Here is a 19,575-nt window from a genome sequence, read left to right as displayed (position 1 = left end):
TATTTTCAAAAGTGCCATTTGACATTTAGAAGATTAACTGGTATTGACTTCCTGTGTGAGTTGGGCTCCTGAGTATCTGAGTCACTTTTGGAAACCTGAGTTGGCCATCTGTTTCACTTAGGCTTTGCAGCACCAAGTGAAGCAATGCTTAAGTACTTTGATGACTATAGTTTGTAGTGCCTAAATTTAAAAAAAGCATTTATTTCAAGAGTCTGACACCTATTGGAATTTTCAGAAGCTCTGGGGCCTTGAATTCCCACTGCCTGAGAGAAAGCAGATGTGTTTGAAAGCAATTGGAATTTGAAAGAAACTCGTGCTTTTGCAAACCGCAGAGCTACCCCGTCACTTTGAAAGTGGAACTAAGGTGCTTCCAGAAGTTTCACCTGCCATCCCAACCAGGCGTCTGACAACAGAACCTGAAAACAAAGAGTGTTTCTTAAAATGGGGTGGAAAAGTGAGATGTAAGATGGTAGCACATATAATAGGAACCTCCCATTTGTCTATAGATTCTGAGAATGTGCGTGGAGGACACAGGACTGGAAACATGGGCATTTGGGGCACCGGAGGAGCTGGTTTTGCTACTAGTTTGAACTGCACCCGGCTGGTGTGACACTGGGAGAGAGCAGGGACACAGCTGAAAATAGCAAAGTCAATGTGAAATTGATAGTCATCATTCCCATCGTTCATTCTCTGCTGTGTGACTCGGCAGTAGCAAACTCTTCCGTTAAGCTCAATAAGGATGTCCATAGAAACTTTTTATTGCGCCTCCTTTGTTTTAGCTGGAGTTCAACAGTTCCTCACTGCCACATCGTGAAACTGGGCCAAATAAACAGTAGAACAGGCCATCCATCACTGCTTTAATTTTGTGCCTTGAAGGAGATGACGGCTCGAGGGAAACGGCACACGAAGCAGTTTGAACAGCCGTCTCCAGGGCATTTAACACCAGGAGAGGCTCGAAATGAGAGCTCGCAGTGCCCTGGCCCATCTTCAGAAGGTTTCAGTACCCAATTTTATTTGGGGTAGCCTGCATAACTTTCCAGGATTATGTCACCTTCCTTCCCTTTCAGTTTGGCAGTGAATTTGATGCTGCTGAAAAGTGGCTGTTTTGAGAACTTTAGAGACTGTAGAGAGTTTGTTGATCAGAGACATGAGGAACAGCAGCAACTTCTTACTGGTGGTCCCCTGTGTTATTCCTTGGCCAGAAGAGTTCTGGAAGTCCGTATAATTTTGAGCACTACATTTCTTTTCATACTTGTAATGCTTGATGGCAACAGTTGTATTTTGATGCCATTGCATTTCTGATGACAAAAATTCAGTTGGCAAATTGCAGCCAGTGCTCGTTCCTGCTCCTGGATCCAGATGACACGGATACAAATTGCTGGGGTTTATTACAGCAACATGCTGGGAAAACAGGCAGAATGATTGCGTGGGTCTGCCTCTGCTTCATTTTACTGCACACACATTGGAGCCGTTTTTCCTGTTATCAGTTCCCACACCATATACGACGTCTTTGATAAATATGATTGAGAGAGAACGTAAAATCCATATGGATGTGACTGGATACAAATCTTATTGTAGGAGGCTGTGAGGGCTTGATTGATTGTGTCACCATTTCTCTTTCTCAGTAAACATTTTCCACTTTCAGAATTTAGAACGTCTTAAGCTACTAGTTTTTGGCTAAATACGGTACTGCTGATTTTTTTTTAATCCATCTTAATTAACTGTATATTGTTGTTAAGGAATTTAGAACAATGGAAAGTGTTCAAGTTTATTCATGCAGGTGGATCAGGAACATATAAAAGCCTTAGTTTTGTGATTTCTTAGCTTTAACATGAATTAAACATTCGTTGCACTTTCCGGATAAGATGGAACTGGACTGGTTAACATGACAAATAATTTTTGAAATATTTGATTCCAGCTGTATAACCTCACTGATTGCCTTTATAATGGAGTAGTCAAAGCCTCCCTCACATAGTAGGCAAAGCTCTACGCAGTCTTCGGTACTCAATTTAACCATACATTTATTGTTTGTGTCCTTATTTCTCTGATGGGCTCCTGTATGACCTTGGGCAAGTCACTTCATTTTTCTGTTCCCAGCTTGCGTATCATAAAACAGGCTCGTAGTGCTTTACTCCCAAGAGCTGTGCATAAAAAAATCCTGTCTGAACACAGTAAGAGAAGAGTATTGTTATTGTTGTTGATATTATGTATTTATTTAAGCAATGTGTTTTTATGGTCTTACGCATCATATGAGTAGACTCGCTGAAGGCAGCAGGACTGTTTATACATTGAGAGTGGTTTGCTGGACAATGGCCAGAAAATAGGGATGAACCTATAACTAGTAGATACTCCCCAAGGCATTTAGCAGCAGGAATTATGGTTCAGAACCATGTTAGGAGGGTGGATGGATATATAAATAATTGTCATCAGGATTTAAAGTAATTCAGGAGGCACGGTCTACTTTGCAAATAAACAAAATGTAGGTCTTGAGGGAGTCTGTGTCCCAGCTAAATCTGCTCATGTAGAAATCCTCTTTTTTAGGCTTTATATTTTGTAATCATTGCAATTTAAATTCAGCTACAGTCCACAGGATTTGCACATTTTACCACCATTAAGGAAGTCAATAGGAGCCGTGCTTCTCACTCACAGTAGCTGCCCTTCAGTAATTAACTCCTTCCCATCCCCTCAATCTGGACCTGATACTGGGAGATGCATCCCAGACAACAAAACCTCCAGAAGAAGATTCCATTCTGCTCTTAGTAGTTCCTTCGAGTACTTTCATTTTATGTTGAGAAAGTTGTGATTGTTTTGTAGTAAACAACTTTCCCGGAATGACAAATGTTGCTTTGCCCATTGAAAAGAGAAACAGATGTTCCAGAGTGGGAGAGAGAGGGGAGAACACCCCGGCTTTACCGATCTGCCGTGCTGAATTTTTATTCCTGTGGTTAAAAGTGCAGAATTGAAACCTGCAGGAGAGGGAGTATTGAACATCACCTCAATCATCCTTGCTAAGGGTTATCATTGCAAGGAAGGCATCCTTTCTTTTCCTTTCTTTCTTTTTTCCCCTGTGTGTGTGAGGTTTGTTGGTGTTTTTCCTGGAGGAAATAGTAAAAGATGACAGGTAATTTCAAAATGAAGACGGTAAGCAGCTGGTGAAGGTGATAATGTCTGAGTGGTTTTGTAGTTTCCATGAAAACTTAGTTACACTCATTTTGGATTCATTTTCCATTGTCTTCTGTTAAATGAGAATTGCTTACACGGCTGCTTCAAATGGAACCTTGATTGCTTTCCATTTACTGCTGAAACCATGAAAGACCAAAAAAAATCAAATGCATAATAACATTTATGAGTGGTGATACAATAAATTCTTGCTATAGTGCATTTTAATTTGATAAATTAAAGTTTTGCTATGCAGCAGTTTGTGTTCATGTATGAGACGTATGCATTAGCCACTTAAATTCAGTACTTTGCTAAACAGCAGTAAAAGCAATTCTGGCTGTTGTTGGGAGCTTTTGGTGTGGTATGATGCAATTCTCCAGAAGTTTCAGATACAGCGTGGGAGAAATGATGTTCAATGTACTCACAGAAAAGGAAGTGGAAAGAGAGTCTTGCAGCAAAGCCTCCGAATGGTGATTCAGAAGATGGAGCTTCAGTTCGCACATCACCCACAGATGTCCTGGGTTAACTCTTTCAGTGCTGCTCGGAGTGGGGAAGGAAAGAGTCGCCCTGAAATGAGGGCTTGGTGCAGTCTCAGTGCTGCAGATGTTTGATGGGATCTGGAACAAGTCACTCTGTTTTCTCCAGGTCTCATTTTTCCATTAATAAATGGAACTAATAAACAACTTTCTTCTGGTTTATTTTGCCTGTGCGAACCACGAGGTCTCCTGGTATGTGAAATCATCTTCTGCTGTGTGATGCATTAATACCACTTAGCACAATGGTGTGCCAGCATTCAGTGGAATACTGTAAAAAGAAAGGAGAATAGTTACAAAGAGTCTAAGCCATAATTCAGTCCTGCTTTGAAGTACGTCTGAGGCATTTAAAGCGTCTGCTGACTCTCTGCATATGGATGATTTCACCCAAGATAAATTTTTCTTTGAGTCTGAGAAAGTGGTCGGCATCTATTGTTTGTGGGTTCGTGGAACAACCAGGCAAGTGTCAATGAAGGTCATTTGTTTTGTTTGTTAGATCGTGCACTTAATAACACTTGATTCCTGTTATGACCTTTTACAGAATTTTGTTTTGGCATAAATGTCAGGAAATGCAGCTGAGAATGAAAACACTGATGTATTGCCAGGATTTAAATTGTAACCTAGGCTTGCTGGATAACAAATATACAGGCAGCCTTAATAATTTTTTAAACATTTCTCCTTCATATAAATACTTCTGAAAATGTTTCTAAATGCATGTTGTTTTCCCTTTGCAAGGCTTCACACCATGAAAAGCATTTCTCAGGAAGGGAAATCACTGCCTCTTTAACAAACGGATATTCTGAAGTTCACTGCAGAGTCATTTTTTATAGCTTCCTCGCCCCAAAATGTTCAACTCACATGTTCCAATACATTTTTAAGGAGCTCCTGTTTTTCTTCTATTGAACCAATTCTCTTGACAGGCTTAATAGAAGGCCAGGCAAGACAAATGGCTGGTGTGAGATCATAGGGTTAGTCCGTGACCCCAGAAAGGGCTTTGACACAGACTCTTAACACGAGACCACGTGTCGCATCCAGCTGACGGAGACACGGGCTGCGCAGCGCGGGGCCAGCGCCGCGCTCGGGGCAGGGACAGCGGCAGCAAGTGAGCAAGGGGAGTTTATCTGTACATGGAAGATGTGATCTGAGTCCCCTTTGGCAACGTTCCCCTGCATGGAAAGGGCCCAGGTTGGGGGGTTAATACCACGGGAGGCTGACGGTAGATCTTGGCTAGCTAAGTAAGTCTAATGTGTAGTTTGAGAACTGAGAACAAGGAAGGGAAGTAGGTGCAATTTAACCTTGATAAATTCAGCCTGTCCAATGTGTTTTCTTGCGTCTCTATTACTTCCCACTATATATACACATATACACATACAGCATTTTATTCAAAAGTGTGATGTTTGCAGTTCTTTGGCTTGTCACAGATGTTTTTGTGCTTGTCAGTAACTTACATCAATAATTCCAGAAGCCTTTTTTTCTGTTTACTGGCATAGGTAGAACGTGGAAGTAGCGTATGATAATTTAATACAGCCAGCTAAGATATTCCCTGTTTTTTCTCTTCCCTTTCTTTGTCCATTTCACCAAGACATTTTCATTCTGTGAACTAGGACATCAGCAAGAGGAATCAAATCAAATTCCACTGGTGTCAGGAAATAATGTCAATTTACACTCCGTGACATTTACTGAGGATGAAGAGACAATCTCCAATAGCCTGGAGCAGCTCTTCCCAATATTGCCTTAGACACAATTTTGTCTTTATATTTGAATATTTGGAGCTCAGTATTCGTGTAAATCCCTTTTTCTATATTCAAAATGCTCCATCTGCTTTGGGAAACCCTTTAAATTAGTCATAAAGGCCAAATCTCTTTATAGCAATAACTGGATAGCACAGACATGCTATCTGCAAAAATAAAAGCGAACTTCCTGGTGAAACATAATTCGTGGAAGAGTTGGCGATGCTACTGGAAATTATTAAGAGAGTATTTATCCATTTTCCAACATCTTTTAGGTTGAATGTCATGTAGAGAGGAGCGTGTTCAGAATGTATAACAGACTCTGCAGTCGGGGAGGAGAGGGACGGGGACAGCAAAAGGAAAACCCATCTCGTGTGCAGTGCAGCCAGGTCAGCGCTGGGAGCAGAGCGTTGCAGCTGGTGGAATACTCAACAGCGGCCTCTAAGCAGCTCTCTGCTGGTGGAAAAGGTCATCTCGCAGTTTGCCTTCGGCATCAGAAAGTACTTTGAAATTGCCCTGGCTTCTCTAAGCTGACAGTGCGGCTGGAGAGAGCGCCCGAGGGTACCAGAGAGGTGACAATGGAGCGGTGGCCCCACTCCCATCAAAATCAAAAGCAGAACGCCGATTGACTGGAGTGGAAGTTAGGTCAGGACCAAAGTGTCGCGTGGAACGTATTTCAGTGTTGTCATCGTGCTGATTTCTCAGACGCAGGAAGATGGCTGAGCGGTATTCGCTGTACAGCTTCAAGAGTTCTGAGAGATGTTGACACAAATTTTAATAGATGGATCATTTCCTGCACAGTACGGTTTCTGTATTTAAAGAAAAAGCGCTGCGTGCTGAGGGGAATAATAATGTGTCCATGATTCACTCCTTTTATAATCTTGTTCTGAAGGGGAAGTATCTGACAGATTGCTACCCCAGGAAAATCAAACTAGATTAAGTATCTGTAGCTGGGAAGGGGCCGGAAGGGGCAAACTCCTTTATATTTGTACTGTTAATTTCCAAGACCCCCCATCTAGTTGGCTGTCATCCTTCCCCCCTTTTAACCTTTTCTTTTCATATTGCTTCTGCAAACCGGCTTTATCAAATATAAATCCATGACAGTGTTCTTGGATTTTCTCTGCATACAGAGTGCATTTTCCCATTGGAGAGCACAGCACAGCTTGGACTGACAGACGTCTAATGCTTGTCTTGAAGAATTGTCTCTTATTTGACATTCATTCGGCTGTGAAGTCAATTCTGCTGGTGTTCTTATACAGGAGCAGTTAAAAAGCGTAAGGAGATTTCTTAACGTACAGACAAAGGTGCAGATGCAATTGAATTACCCCAGATGAACCACTGGGCCCGGCAGAGCGGGGGCTCTTTGCCCATCCGCAGGAACGTGGCTGTTTGTGCTCAGATCTACTGCAAAAGTAGTTGAGGCAGCGTCACAGGGGGACAAACTCGGCCAAGAGATGGTTGACAAACAAATTGATGGGATTTTGAGATCTAGAGATTTAGTTGAGTTATCATTAGCAAGTAGTTACTACTGATCCAAATTAAATCTTGTTTATAACATGAAGGAAGACTTTATGCTTGAAATTCACACCATTTCAGACCATCTATAGTGTAAAGCACAGAGTGGGATGTGGGCAGGTCTTTGAAAATAAACTTCACCCTTAGAAATTGGCCAAGAACCTGAGCACAGGGGACTCTCGCCCCTGCAAATGTCATTGAGCTTCATCACCTTCCACAGGTACCTTGCAGAAGAAGAGGACTGTAAATCTGATAACGTACACTCGTAGGATTCCCCTGTGGGATTGAGTTTTTACTCTTTTTCCTCTTCTGCTTTCACTTCGAGAGAAGATAACCCTTAAGTTTAGTTTTGAAATTAAACTAATTGGACTTATGTACTGGTTGAAGCAGCGGAAGGCAGGCTGGGTGATTCAGGGCTGAGTCAGCAACCGTTCTCCTCGTCTGCCGCCCGACGCGTGGAGTTCAGCTCCGATACATGGATCTGTCTATGACAAATTCACACAACAGTGCATTTCCCGCTCGCACGACCACAAACCCTTAATTGCCACTGCTTTTTCCATGCGTCCCAAATAGCCGTTTCAGACCTGTGCTGCTGATGACAGATTCCATAAGAAATAGTGTCCTCACAAGTGCGTTACCTTCAACTTGTGTGTTCCCCGTGCTGCTTCGTGCTCTTCCTCATCTCCCTGGGCGTTGTGGGGCTCTCATCCCGCATGCATGTGCTACGTGTGCAGATGAGCTTTTGCTCTTGGCTTTGCATTGCTGCAGAGACTTGGAAAGCTGGACATTCATCCCTCTAATTCCACCTGTCTGATCAAGCAAAGTGTCGCAAGTCAGCAAAGACCAAGAGCAGTGACTAATATTCTTGAAAATTTCAATAACAAAGGGAAGACTTGTTCTTTATGATTTTTTTTCTTCTTTTTGGCAGTGTCCCCTAAATGTTCTTTTGTGTAATTACATAGAAACCTGTTTTGATTCACCTAGTGCAGAAAGGCATAGAAAGAAAGGTATAAAAAGTGTGTAATAGTTGCTTGGAAAAAAAATCACAGTAAATTTTTAAATCTTTGCTTTGGGCTGTGAGACAAATGTGTAACTATATGGTGCATAGAGAAATTCTGTGCTAGACTCTTGTTTATCACTTTCTGCAATAAAAAACTCACTGTTGTGTGAAGAGTATTTGGATGCCATGCAGCCCATGATTTCCCCAGCACTCCTACACTCTTCTGAGGGTCAAGTTAAGAGGAAAATTTGATCCTAGCAATAGAAAGTCACGTCTATAAAGCACGACATCTCTCAAAAGCTTCATCCGAGTCTATTGTGTTTGCTTATTTTGAATAGTGGCCTGATTTAGTGAATTTGGAACTGAGACGTCCCAACAAATTAGACATAACCGTTTTCTAATTGAGGTGCTGTAGGGAAAAAACAGGTTTGGACAGAACCAGGTATGTCAGAGTCATCACTTCAAAGTTGCTCTTGGAGTTTATCTGTAAGTATTTTGTCAGCCGAGTAGGCACTTGCTTTTCTCACAGGCCATTTAACAGTAGGATCGTGTCTCCTTCATTTGTCTTCTTGAAATATTGAGGACACATTGCTCTTCATGTGCCTGACAGTCAGACAGGAACGGCTGCGCTCTGCCTGCAAACTGATGGCTGCTATCAGCTCTCACAAGAAACATTTCAGCTGCAAATACAAACGTTCGGTCGCTGTCCAATGGAATCTTTAAAAAGTAGCTGGCATCTCCTACAAACTTTGATGAACATTTTGCTTAAAGGCAGTTTTTCTACTATAGCAAATATCTTCTCTGCTTTCCTGCTTCTCCATTCTGTGAAGCACAAGTGTCAGACAGGGCTGCCAAGAAAGGAAGATGCGGGATTTCAACACACAAACAAGCCAAGTCTAGACCTGAAGTCTCCGTCCTGCTGGTGACATCTTCATTACTAATGGAGAATGACTTCACTTGTATTTTGTTTTTAACTCTACTCTAACACTGAACTGGTTTTGCCTCACAACTTACTTTTTTGCTCCTAAACAAAGTGGGTTTTGTTGTGAAATTCACAACTTGCTTGAGGAAAGCAGGACACTATAAAAAATGAAAGCTTTTTGGATAGAAGCTCTGATGATTGCAATTATAACACAAGGTTATAGTGCTGCAATGGAAGAGAAGTCAACAGTAAATACATATAGTGCCCTCAATGCAGTGGACATAAATATAAATATCCAGAAGTGAAAGGGTGAACTTGCGAGGGAGATGCTGAATTATGCAGCAACCTAAACACAGATAGTTGGTGTAATCTCAAATCTATCAGCCTTGACAATATCCTTTTAAATGACTCCTTAAAAATGTTAATTGCACGTCATAGGCACTTCAGCAATGACATTTCTGCCACTGAATGTCATGGGGACATTTTTCCTTTTATTATCCTTGAACAGGGGAAGGGAAGTGCTGGAGTTAGCCACCAAATAACTGTATCATGAAATGTAATGGATCTATCTCCAATATTTATGTTGGTTCTGGTTTTAATAAGCTTTTGGAATTTACAATGAGTGAGAGCTGTGGATGGTGTTAGGAAGGCAGCGTTGTTAAGCTTTGCTTTATGAACTGTAAAATAAAGGTTTGTCCATCAGACTCCCAGAACTACAGATACTGAAAGCCCTGGGGTCCATGAGTTTTGTAAATTTGAATAAGAGCTGCTTTATAACTGCAGACAGAAGCTGGTCACGTTTTTTGTCTCATTTCCCTGGGATATTTACCAGTGTCAGCTCTCTCCAGCACACAGGTTTGTTCTGATTATGCAGAAAGAAGAGAAGGGGGGGGGAAAGGGAAACCAGACAGGGAAGAAGAAGGGAAAGTGGGATAAAGCATCCCAGCAACCACGGCTGGCGTTTTAGGGTTTTCCACCGTGAACTCAAAATGAAGGTTCTTTATCTCAGATGGCTCCTGCAGTTTCCTGCCCATCTTCACCCCTTCAGGGGAAGCAAAAAGATAAAGCTAAAACTTCCTTTTTGGTTGTGTCTAACCTATATTGCCTCTATCTTACTTTAGGAAACTGCCCTCCTTATGATGGGGTGTTTAGATGATTCTCAATGGAGTGATTTGGTTATGCCGGTGTGCACCTTATCTTGCACTTTGGTTTGTTTTGGGTTTTTCTTCCCTTTCGTATCTTACAGGACATATTTGGTAAACAGCATCTGGAGCATCTTTTCCATAGACTAGTTTGGGTTTCTGCTTTACCCTGATCATACTTTAGTGTATTAAAGACCGTGTGAGCAGCATACAACAGGAAAAAGAATTTACAAGCAAAGAGTAGGATTAAAAGAGTATATCATGTATTCTACAAATACTAATAAGGGGAATAATATAGTCTGAGACAGGAGGTAAGACCTGAGATTGAAGAAAATTAATATATTCCTGCTGCAGACTGGTCCTTAGTGAAACTCGCAAGAATATATTGACTTTCTAGAAATAAAAGCACTCCTGCACATTCCCCAGGCTGATATTCTCTAGCTCTGGATTTTACACAGTATTATTCAATTCCCTGCAGCTTCTAGGCCAAGGGACTCCACACAAACGGAGTTTGCTCGGTGATGAAATTGCAGCTGTTGAGCTTATTTCTCAAAGGACGCAGCTCATTTCAAGACCTTTTAGTCGCTATTCAGGCAGCTTCACAGACACCGAGAAGAGCTAAATTGGAGGGATCTTCAGAGAGCTGCCACCAACCGGCTGTTGATCACGGCTTTGGATCTGAAAAAGCCCTTTGCCTTCTTTACACACTTGAACTTGAAAAGCTGCAGTCGTGCCCAAATGGTGTGGAGGGGAGAGCACGGGGCTGTCACCCACAAGCTTGACTTTTCAGTGCCCCATGAACTTTATTTGTGGTCAGCAAGTTTGAAAATCTACTTTAGTTCAGCTTTGGGTTATTTCCTACCATGATATTCAACACTTATATGGTTCTTTTTTTCCTTTAATGTGCCATTAAGTGTGTGCTTTCTTTACAGCCGTTGCCTCTACAAAATGCAGATATTTTGTCAACGTCACATAGCTGGTGAATAGTTAACTTTCTAGGTGTTTTCTCAGGGAGCAAGTGCAGCTGCCCTGTTGGAAAGGAATTGGGATCTTTCTACACAAATATTGGGGATTTTCAAGCGTAGCCCCAAAGCAGATCTGCTAGCAGATCAGTAAAGGAAAAGCACAGTGAAAACTGTAGGAACTGGAAGCTGAAGACATCTGACTTGTGTATTTTATCTCATCTTGCTGCTCTTGGCAGGCTGACAGAGCCACATGATCTAATGCTGATGATTGGAATGATTCTGACTTCCTTTCTTCATCTGAAAGCCAGTGGGTTTGGAGTGAATCTCTGAAAATCTCTGCTCAGGGTCTCCTTCCTGTGATGCCCCTTGGAAGATTTTCGGTGCTTAAACATTTGCTGTCTCCAAAAGAGAAAAATACTTCTTACTTACAGCGATTCTGGAGAGTTTCCAGCACTGAATGAATACTAAGTAGAAAATGTCCTTCTCGGAGGCAGGAAGAGATGATGAATCACTGTGAAAGATTATTTCTTGACCAATCTGCCTACATATTTTGTTATCTGAAATTATAATGAAGACATTAACAGACTAATGTCTTGTGCGAAGTGAATGGGAAATGAGATAAAGGTGGGAGATGATGATAGCTCAGAACTGGGATTTGCACGTAGCCTTTATACGATGGCACCGGTCTGAGGCAGAGGGTCCATACCTGTTTCCTTTGGGAAAAGGGAAAAATCAATCTCATCCACCTTGTGCCTGGATGTGATGTAGTAGCAGAGGAGACTAATGAGCCTGCTGTCTTGACTGCAGCATTTATTGGTGATTAGTGACTCTAAAAAACGTCCTGCGTAGAAGGGAGGAATTGCTGAGTTACTGCGATCCCCAGGCAGGTCTCAGCCCTTCAAGAACTGTCTCATTCTATTTTCTGCCTGTCCAACAGAGGAGCTTTTCTGTTCTCTAATTAGCAACATGACTTCTGCTGTTTGTTCTAGGGTAGCAATTAGCGTTGCTGAGATTAGCATCTGTGGGCAAGGCTCGCACAGAGAAGTCAGGCACCACTTGCTCTTAATTTCTTTTTGAGACTAAAAGAAAGAAAATATATTCCCATTGTTCAAGTGGGAAGTAAAGGCACAGAAAGCTCACACCCGAGGCATTCTCTTCCTTATGCCGCCCAGACAGCGCACGTTTTGTCAGCTAAGAGGTTCCCTTGCGAGCGGGAGCTCTCAGCATAACGCTCCGACTGTCCTGCGTGGATGTGGTTGAACCCAGCTGGGATCCTGGGGCTCAGAACCAACGCGATACAGGTACCGGATTCAGGTGCCAAAAGTAGCAGACAGACACCAGAGGTTCTATAAAGCTCCGCGATGCCTAATTCCTATTGATTTTATTTTAGCTGTAAGGATCTGTATCTTCACGTCTTGCCTGAGGTCATTAAAGGAGGAGCTGGGAAGTGAAATGAGATTTCCTGTCTCAGCCCAATACCTTAATCAAAAAGCCATGTTTTATATCACAGTTTATGACAAGAAAGCTAAGAAACCTTATTAACTAATCTAACTCTCATCTGGACTGCATTACAGCATTATATCATGCTTTTGAAGATATACATGTGTATAATGTTATGTTACTCAAGAGTTTGCTAAGATATACCTCAGATATTTTCCTTTGAAGACCTTCATAATACTTTTAATGTGGTAGTTTTCCATGAAATTATGTCCTCCCTATGTGTTAATTGCCAAAATAGATCATCCTTTTATTTCTCCACTGCTGGTTTTTATTGTTTAAAGATGAAAGCAAGGCTAATATTGGAAAATAAGAAATTTAAATGGCATTATGTGTCCAGTAGTTGGCATTCTTAATTACCACATCCTTTCCATGGTTTTTCCAAGGGATTACCTACCTGAAAGAAACATATTAAGCGTTTGTACTTGATTTTATCAAGTCTTTCAGGAGTGAAATGGATGGCTAAGGTCCCAGGGGTGGGTATTACAGGTTTAGCTCCTGGGTGTGGGATTCAAAGCCTCCTGAGTTGATAATGACCCACCCATTGTTAGCATTGAGTGCTGACTGTTGGAAAGAACTGGCCACATAATTTTGTCATCTTTAAAGTCATAATCAGTCACAGATTCCACACAGGTTCTAATCTCTGTGTTTTGTTGCTTTATCTTAAATTGCTGTGACTCATCCTGATTCTCGGGTGTGTCCATTGAACATGGCCCCGTTGTCAAATGCGATTAGGAAGAGCTGCAGGAGGAGCAAAACATTGAAAACAGCAGGAATAGAAAAACATGTGTCCTGTGTCCCCTGTTGTAAGATGGGAAGAGGCTTTGGTGTGTACATCTAAGCGGGCCGAAGTACAGATCACTCTGGGGTCCAGGTTGACCATTGGCTTTTGATGGGAGTTTGGGCATGGTGGTAACGTGCTTCAGTACATTAATTTTAGTGAAGAGTAAGATGTGCAATGTAACAGAAGGATAATGAGGTTTCAGTTTTTAATGTCATTTAGTAAGCGCTGATCTTGCATTAAGATGTCACTGTCAAACTAGATAGTGTTAAAGAGGAAAAGAGTTGCTAAATTTTCAGGGGGTCGAAGTATTCTTGGATCCCTAGGCACTTTCAGTACAAATCCACTGGAATAAAGGATGGCTAAAAAATGTTTTTAATCTAGGCTTTTCAAAATTTCTCTTTTGAGAGCCATTGTAATAAATCGAAATTATTGATTTAGCCTGTAGCAGTCCTAAGATTCACTCATTTAAGAGTCGAAACTGCTCTATTACTCAGAGCAATAACCCAACACTTTGAAATCTCTCATCGGAGAGTCGTGGTCCACCCATGTAGACAGGCATTCAACAAAGATTTCCATTTGTTTATGGATCGTACATCATCTGAGACCTCTGCACTGTTTTTCTTAGTAATTATCCGCCTTTTCCCACCGCGGCCTGTGAAAGCCTTTGCAGCGCTGGGCCTGGGGTTGCTGTTTCTGGGCCATGCATGGCCCATACAAGTGATTTCAGACTTTGCCATGTTTAACATCATTCCACCTCTCACCAGACCACTGCAGAGAAACAGCATCTGTTTGGCATTCTGGCACCTGTGGTATTACCCACAGTATGGGTCTGTCCATGGGTTTACGAGGGGGTTGTGTATACATTGTACTGTGTTTTAAATCCCCTATGCTGATGAGAGGGTTAAGCACAGCTTTTGATACAGCCAGTCCTAAGTATCCATAGGAAAAAAATCTTCCAAGGCTAAATATTTCTCAGAGCACTGAAGGTTTGAATGATCAATGAATAGTTGTGTAAGAATGTTTAATATACTCAAAAGAATCCTGGTTAAACTAACACTTGCTGATATCAAAAGTGGGTGTTCTGTCCATCCAGTTGGCAAGAGCTGGTGAGTTCTATGGCGGTTTCTCCCTATGTCACTTATGTTTTGCCTTTTATGCATTTTTTATTACCTTTCCATTAACAGAATATTTCTGTTCCACCTTCTTTTTCTCAAACCATGCTCTTCAGAAGCATTCACACATCTCTGCCGTGCAGTTCTTCCTCATTCTCCTGGGGCTGTAATTTACCGCTAGCCTATGCCCATAGTAAATCACCAACCCCATCCCTAACTTGCTGGCCCAGCTGCTGTAACCAGTGAGCAGCACCTAATCCCGGCCCATCTCAGCAAAGGAGCAACTGTGGGTTCAGGGCTCCTCACTTGTGGCTGTTTAGCAGATCAAAGGGACTCCTTACTCCCTTGGGCAAGCGCGTGGCCCAATCTAGACCTGAATGATTAGCATATTTATAAATTAAAATACATCTGGGGAGTGAACTGGCACAGGGGAACTCTCAATCCAATCAAATTAGACTCATATATCCGCCCCGGAGCAATTTCTTAGAAGCCGTGCCTTCATGAAGCTTCATTTGTAATCACTACGTGCTGTGTACTTTAGAAAAGTTTTGTAATTACTTGCTGTTCCGGCTGCTGAGCAGTTCTAAATGGTAGATATTAAGGAATTGCTGTTTCAGTCAGTGAACAAGCTCTGAACATTAAATATGCTTCATGAGAAGTTTTTTCTCAGCCATTACACATCTCTGAAGGCATATTTTTTTTCAAGTGGATGCTTTCCCAGCTGTTGATCATCTCTCTGTTTCTTCTGTATGAAGAGAGAAGGAGGAAACTGATGATAGCGTGACATTGTATAAAGTCTTTATCGCCATGGAAGGGGGTGGGTGCATTACTCACAACTGCAGCCGTTTAAATCATGCAGGTCATCCTGAAAAAGCACCAATAAAACCTTTATCTTATACCATGAGTATTTTTGGACTTTTTTGTATCCTGGATTTTACCGAAGAAGTATTTCAGCGATGTTTTACAAAGTTCCAAAAATCATTTTGGTGCCATTTTTTATATCTCTCCGCCACTCCAGCTTGATACCTTGGGAAGAATCAGCCTGACTTTATCATGGGTCAAGAAGCCAGTTGGCTGAACCAGCTCAACGAGAACTGGAAATCCAAACGCGGCAGGTGGTGTTGAGGCAGCGTTTGATGGCCATGGCTGGAAATGAGCTCTTCCCCACCTGCTCAGAGCCCCTTTAGACAAAGTGGAGGCTTCTTGATCACAAAAACTTTCCTGACATATATTGTCTCTTAGAACAACTTTGATGCATGCAAAATTTTCTTCTCTATTTAGCATAAGTGAAAGCACTGAGATAGTCAATCACATGTTAAAACTTTCTCTCTGTCAGTTACTAAGCATCAGATCCGGCAACGGTGAAAATAATGGCATTTCAGGTGCCATTAATCTGAGGCATAATGGTGCCTTTAACAGCTAAATGAACGCTGTAGCTCAGGTGATTCAGATATCTTTGCATATAATCATGCTTTCAAATAAATGACAAAGTTCAATCCAATTTATATTCATTTGGGATGTCCCGTAAGTGTGTAAACTAGAGTTCTCATAGTTGTCTTGTATATACAAGCTGGAAGATTTATTTGGTAGGAACTCTTCAAATGGGAATAGGTTGGTCTTGAGTTATGAATTGCTAAACCCATCCATCTATCCCATTACTACCCAAAAATCACTCTTTAAATGCATGGAGGAAGTAAACCGCTATTGCAAAAGTGTTACGATGTCTCTATTTTGACACAGCAAGAAACCAGCAAGGAAATAAATTTAAAGCATTAGGCAGTATTAGGACTTTTCAGAGTAAGCCATCCAAATGAAAACCCATAATCAAAGTAATAATTATCAGGGGAACGCATTTGCTTTCAAAGTAATCATGCAAAGTAAAGCACAGAATATGTCTTAAGTAATAAAAAATGGTGATTTCTGTTCAAGAGGTAAAAAGAAAGTCTAGCACTTGAGAATGTGCTTTGTACATGATCAGTTCTTGATGGATTTTCTCAGAAATGGACCTTCATGTATTGTACATTAAAAAAAAAAGAGGAAAAATTGAAGCTGTTAATGTGATGGATGCATCCAAAGGTGTGAGGAAGCTGGGGCTGGGCTACTGGAGCTGGGAAGTTGCCTGTCGTTCCCTTCATTTTACATTTATTGCGGCATAGGGTTAGGTTAAAGTAGCATTCTGTGAAATATCAAGACTTTCTACACTGTGGAAAGACATTTAGAAAGTTCCAGAAGAGTTAATGTTTATTTTCTGATGCAAATAATTTGTACTGCTTATTTATTTTTAATTAAACTAGTAGATAGTCCAGCGAATTTCTATAATATATTCTTTTTATTTCTGGTGTAGTTAAAGAAATTTAATGTGAGGAAAAGAATTTCAGTGTGTCTTTTCGTATTTGTTATTCAAATTATCTTATGCCTCCTGACTTGATAGTATATTTTACCTACCAGAGCTTTGTTCTTCCTATTTGGGTTTTAATTTCCAGGGCGTTACCTCTAAGTTTAAACTAATCTTGTCATTTTTCCATTTAATCATGTTAATTGTTTTAACACTTTCCATGCAGCATATATGACCATCAGTTACACTGAGTCTTATTGCTAAGGATTTATGTGATTTTGATGGTGGACATATAAAAAGATGCCTTGTTTTTCTTTTTGACTGTGCTAACTCTTCAGTCTTTGTGATCTGCTCTGGACTTAATTTTGGTTGATCAGGGTCAAATCCACCTTGCAGTAGGGTTGGATCATACTTGCAAAATCATAAGAAATGGGTAGTGGAATAAGTATATTTTTTGCTTTCATCAGATACCTTATCCTGGATTTTATCCCTCCACATAGCACTCACAGCTGACCCATTTTGAATAATTCCAGTTTGTATGCTCTGAAAAAGTTGTCGATTGGAATAGGCCTTGTGTTGTATCTGCATATAAATAGCTGCATTTTCCAGTAGCTAATATGATTCACTTCATTTGCCTTCTTCAGCAAAAGTAATAGCTCTTCCCTTTCCCTGTTTTCCTCTTTTCAGAAGTAACAGTTTATTCAATGAGGTCGTGCAGATGAACTTTGAAATAGCCAGTTTCAGCAGCCTCTCTGGAACGCAGCCCATCACCTGGCAGGTGGAATATCCTCGGAGGGGGACAACAGACATCACCTTGTCAGAAATCTTCATCTGCCAGAAGGATCTTGTTGGAATTGTGCCATTGGCGATGGTAAGAAACTGTTTCAGCATGTGGCTCCATCTGATCTGTATACGGTCTGAGAAAACGTACGCCAGACCTCAGATAGACCAGCAAAGGGGCGCATTCTGCCCTGCCACCCCGTTTAATAGCTGTTGTGGTTTAACTCAGCCCCACGCAGCCACTCACTCGCTCCCCCCTGGTGGGTGGGGTAGAGAATCAGGAGAGTAAACGCGAGGAAACTCATGGGTTGAGATAAAGACATTTTTTGCCTCTTCTGTGCATAGACTTGGTGGTGAAATTCTGGCAATCTTTTTTTTCAACAATATTCAGTGGTTTGCAGCAGATAATTAGATGAGTATTGTTTCCTGGAAGTCCTAGACTTCAATATATTCTTCCCTTTGAAGAGTAAAACTGCCGCTCATATCCAATGAGGTCATGCCCAGCAATTTCCTGATCCAAAGTCTGTTAAGTCAGCAGAAAGCCTGCGCTACATTCCAGAGCTGAGAGGGAAATAATTGTCCTCATTAGCTGTGGAGTTGAACAGGGAATACATATTTGAGCTTCTGTCCTCTGAAGACTTGAGGATGTGCATAAGGAAGGAATTTCTAGTCAGATTTTGAGATAGATGACTTTGTAGGTTCCAATATCAATGGTAGACATCTGTCTGCTGGCAGAGTTAGCATATTCGTGTTCGTTTTTTGAAAGAATTAATCAACTTCTCTGCATTCCACATCTGAGGGACTCAAGATTTTTTTAGTGTCTCATATCAGTGTCTAATGCCTTTGCACTTCCATTAAAGGTTCAAGATTTGCTGCAGACTTGCGTCTATTCTACATCAAAATTCATCCACTTACAAGGGTACTTTTAAAAGCTGGAGGTCTAAATTAATTAATTTAACGGTGTATGAACCATATAAGGCAAGATCGTTTATTCCCAACAGATGTGCCATTAGGCACTCTGGGTTGTGCACAAGGTTCAAACAAGGAAATCATTAAACCTTTCTCTTTGCAAAGCTTTCTCCTGTTTGTTTATCACATTTCTGTACCTTGTGATAACACTTGGCTGGAGCCAAAATATACTGTGTTAACAGAATCCAGTCGGGTGGGATACCAATGCAAAATTGGCTTTACTAGCAGGATATTAGTAGATAAAGGGAATTTTCAGAGTTTTCTGTTAGCTAACACTGCATATCCAGCCAGGGTGTTTGTTCATTTCGGCATTAATCTCTAGCTGAGCTGATTACCTGGCAGTGCTGTTCACAAACAAGAGTCGCATTGAAAAGAGAGGGTGATCCTGTATCTGCTGGGAGGTCAGACCACAGTCTTTATCCCAACTACACGCTGTAAAGCAACAGCACTCAATCACGCACAGGAATTAGGTCTCAGTGTTTATTGGCAAGTGTGTTTCATAGTCCTCTAGCGGGTAAGGTAGATTTTGTTGATTTCAGTATGGAGTGTTCCTACAGCAAAACTGCTGACGTCAAATGCAGCATCTTTCATTGAGGATTTTTAAATGTGGCCAAAAAAATTTGAAAGAGCAGCCCGAAGATACTGTACTGTTAATAGGTCAGGATGTAGGATCCGACCAAGTCTGTGCCATCAGCCTGATGGGCACCCCAGTCAGCGTTTTGGGGCTGAAAGCGGCAAATTTTTGCTTGGTTTGACTGCAACATGAAGGTTCCCTCTGACTCACAGAGTAACACGTCTCATGTGATCCGTTCCAAACTTATGAAGCAAGAGAGATCATGTATCCTTTATGGCTCTATGCCTGATTACGTTAGAAAAAGTAGTAAGATGAAAAACAAGAGGGCCTTCAAAAGGCTCGTGCAATTGTCGCTGCAGTATTTGGGAATGAAAGGGATTAAAGAATTGACATTGTCAGAAAGAACTGAACCTGAAATTTTAAAAGAGACTTGGATCAGTGGAGCAAGCGGTAGGATGCAGTTGCTGAAAAATCGATGGAAATTCATCATACAGTCAAAATAGAGGGGTTTAGTACAATCCATATTCTGTGTGCCTGACTACTGGGCTGAATAGTGGA

General features: G+C 41.3%; 1 protein-coding gene across 2 annotated transcripts in view; it reads left to right on the top strand.

The window, feature by feature from the left end:
* The window catches only part of TMEM132C (transmembrane protein 132C), a 166,092-nt gene that overhangs the window by 105,683 nt on the left and 40,834 nt on the right, over positions 1-19,575 (top strand). For both annotated transcript variants that reach the window (XM_082066170.1, XM_082066169.1), the window contains one exon: positions 17,382-17,565. In XM_082066170.1, the coding sequence (XP_081922296.1) occupies positions 17,382-17,565 (184 nt within the window). The remainder of the gene's footprint in view (positions 1-17,381; positions 17,566-19,575) is intronic.

Source organism: Streptopelia decaocto, assembly GCF_964273445.1.
Source record: "Streptopelia decaocto genome assembly, chromosome: 15".
NCBI lineage: Eukaryota > Metazoa > Chordata > Aves > Columbiformes > Columbidae > Streptopelia > Streptopelia decaocto.
The sequence above is the reverse complement of the archived record's forward strand: the minus strand, read 5'-3'. Positions and strand labels throughout refer to the sequence as shown.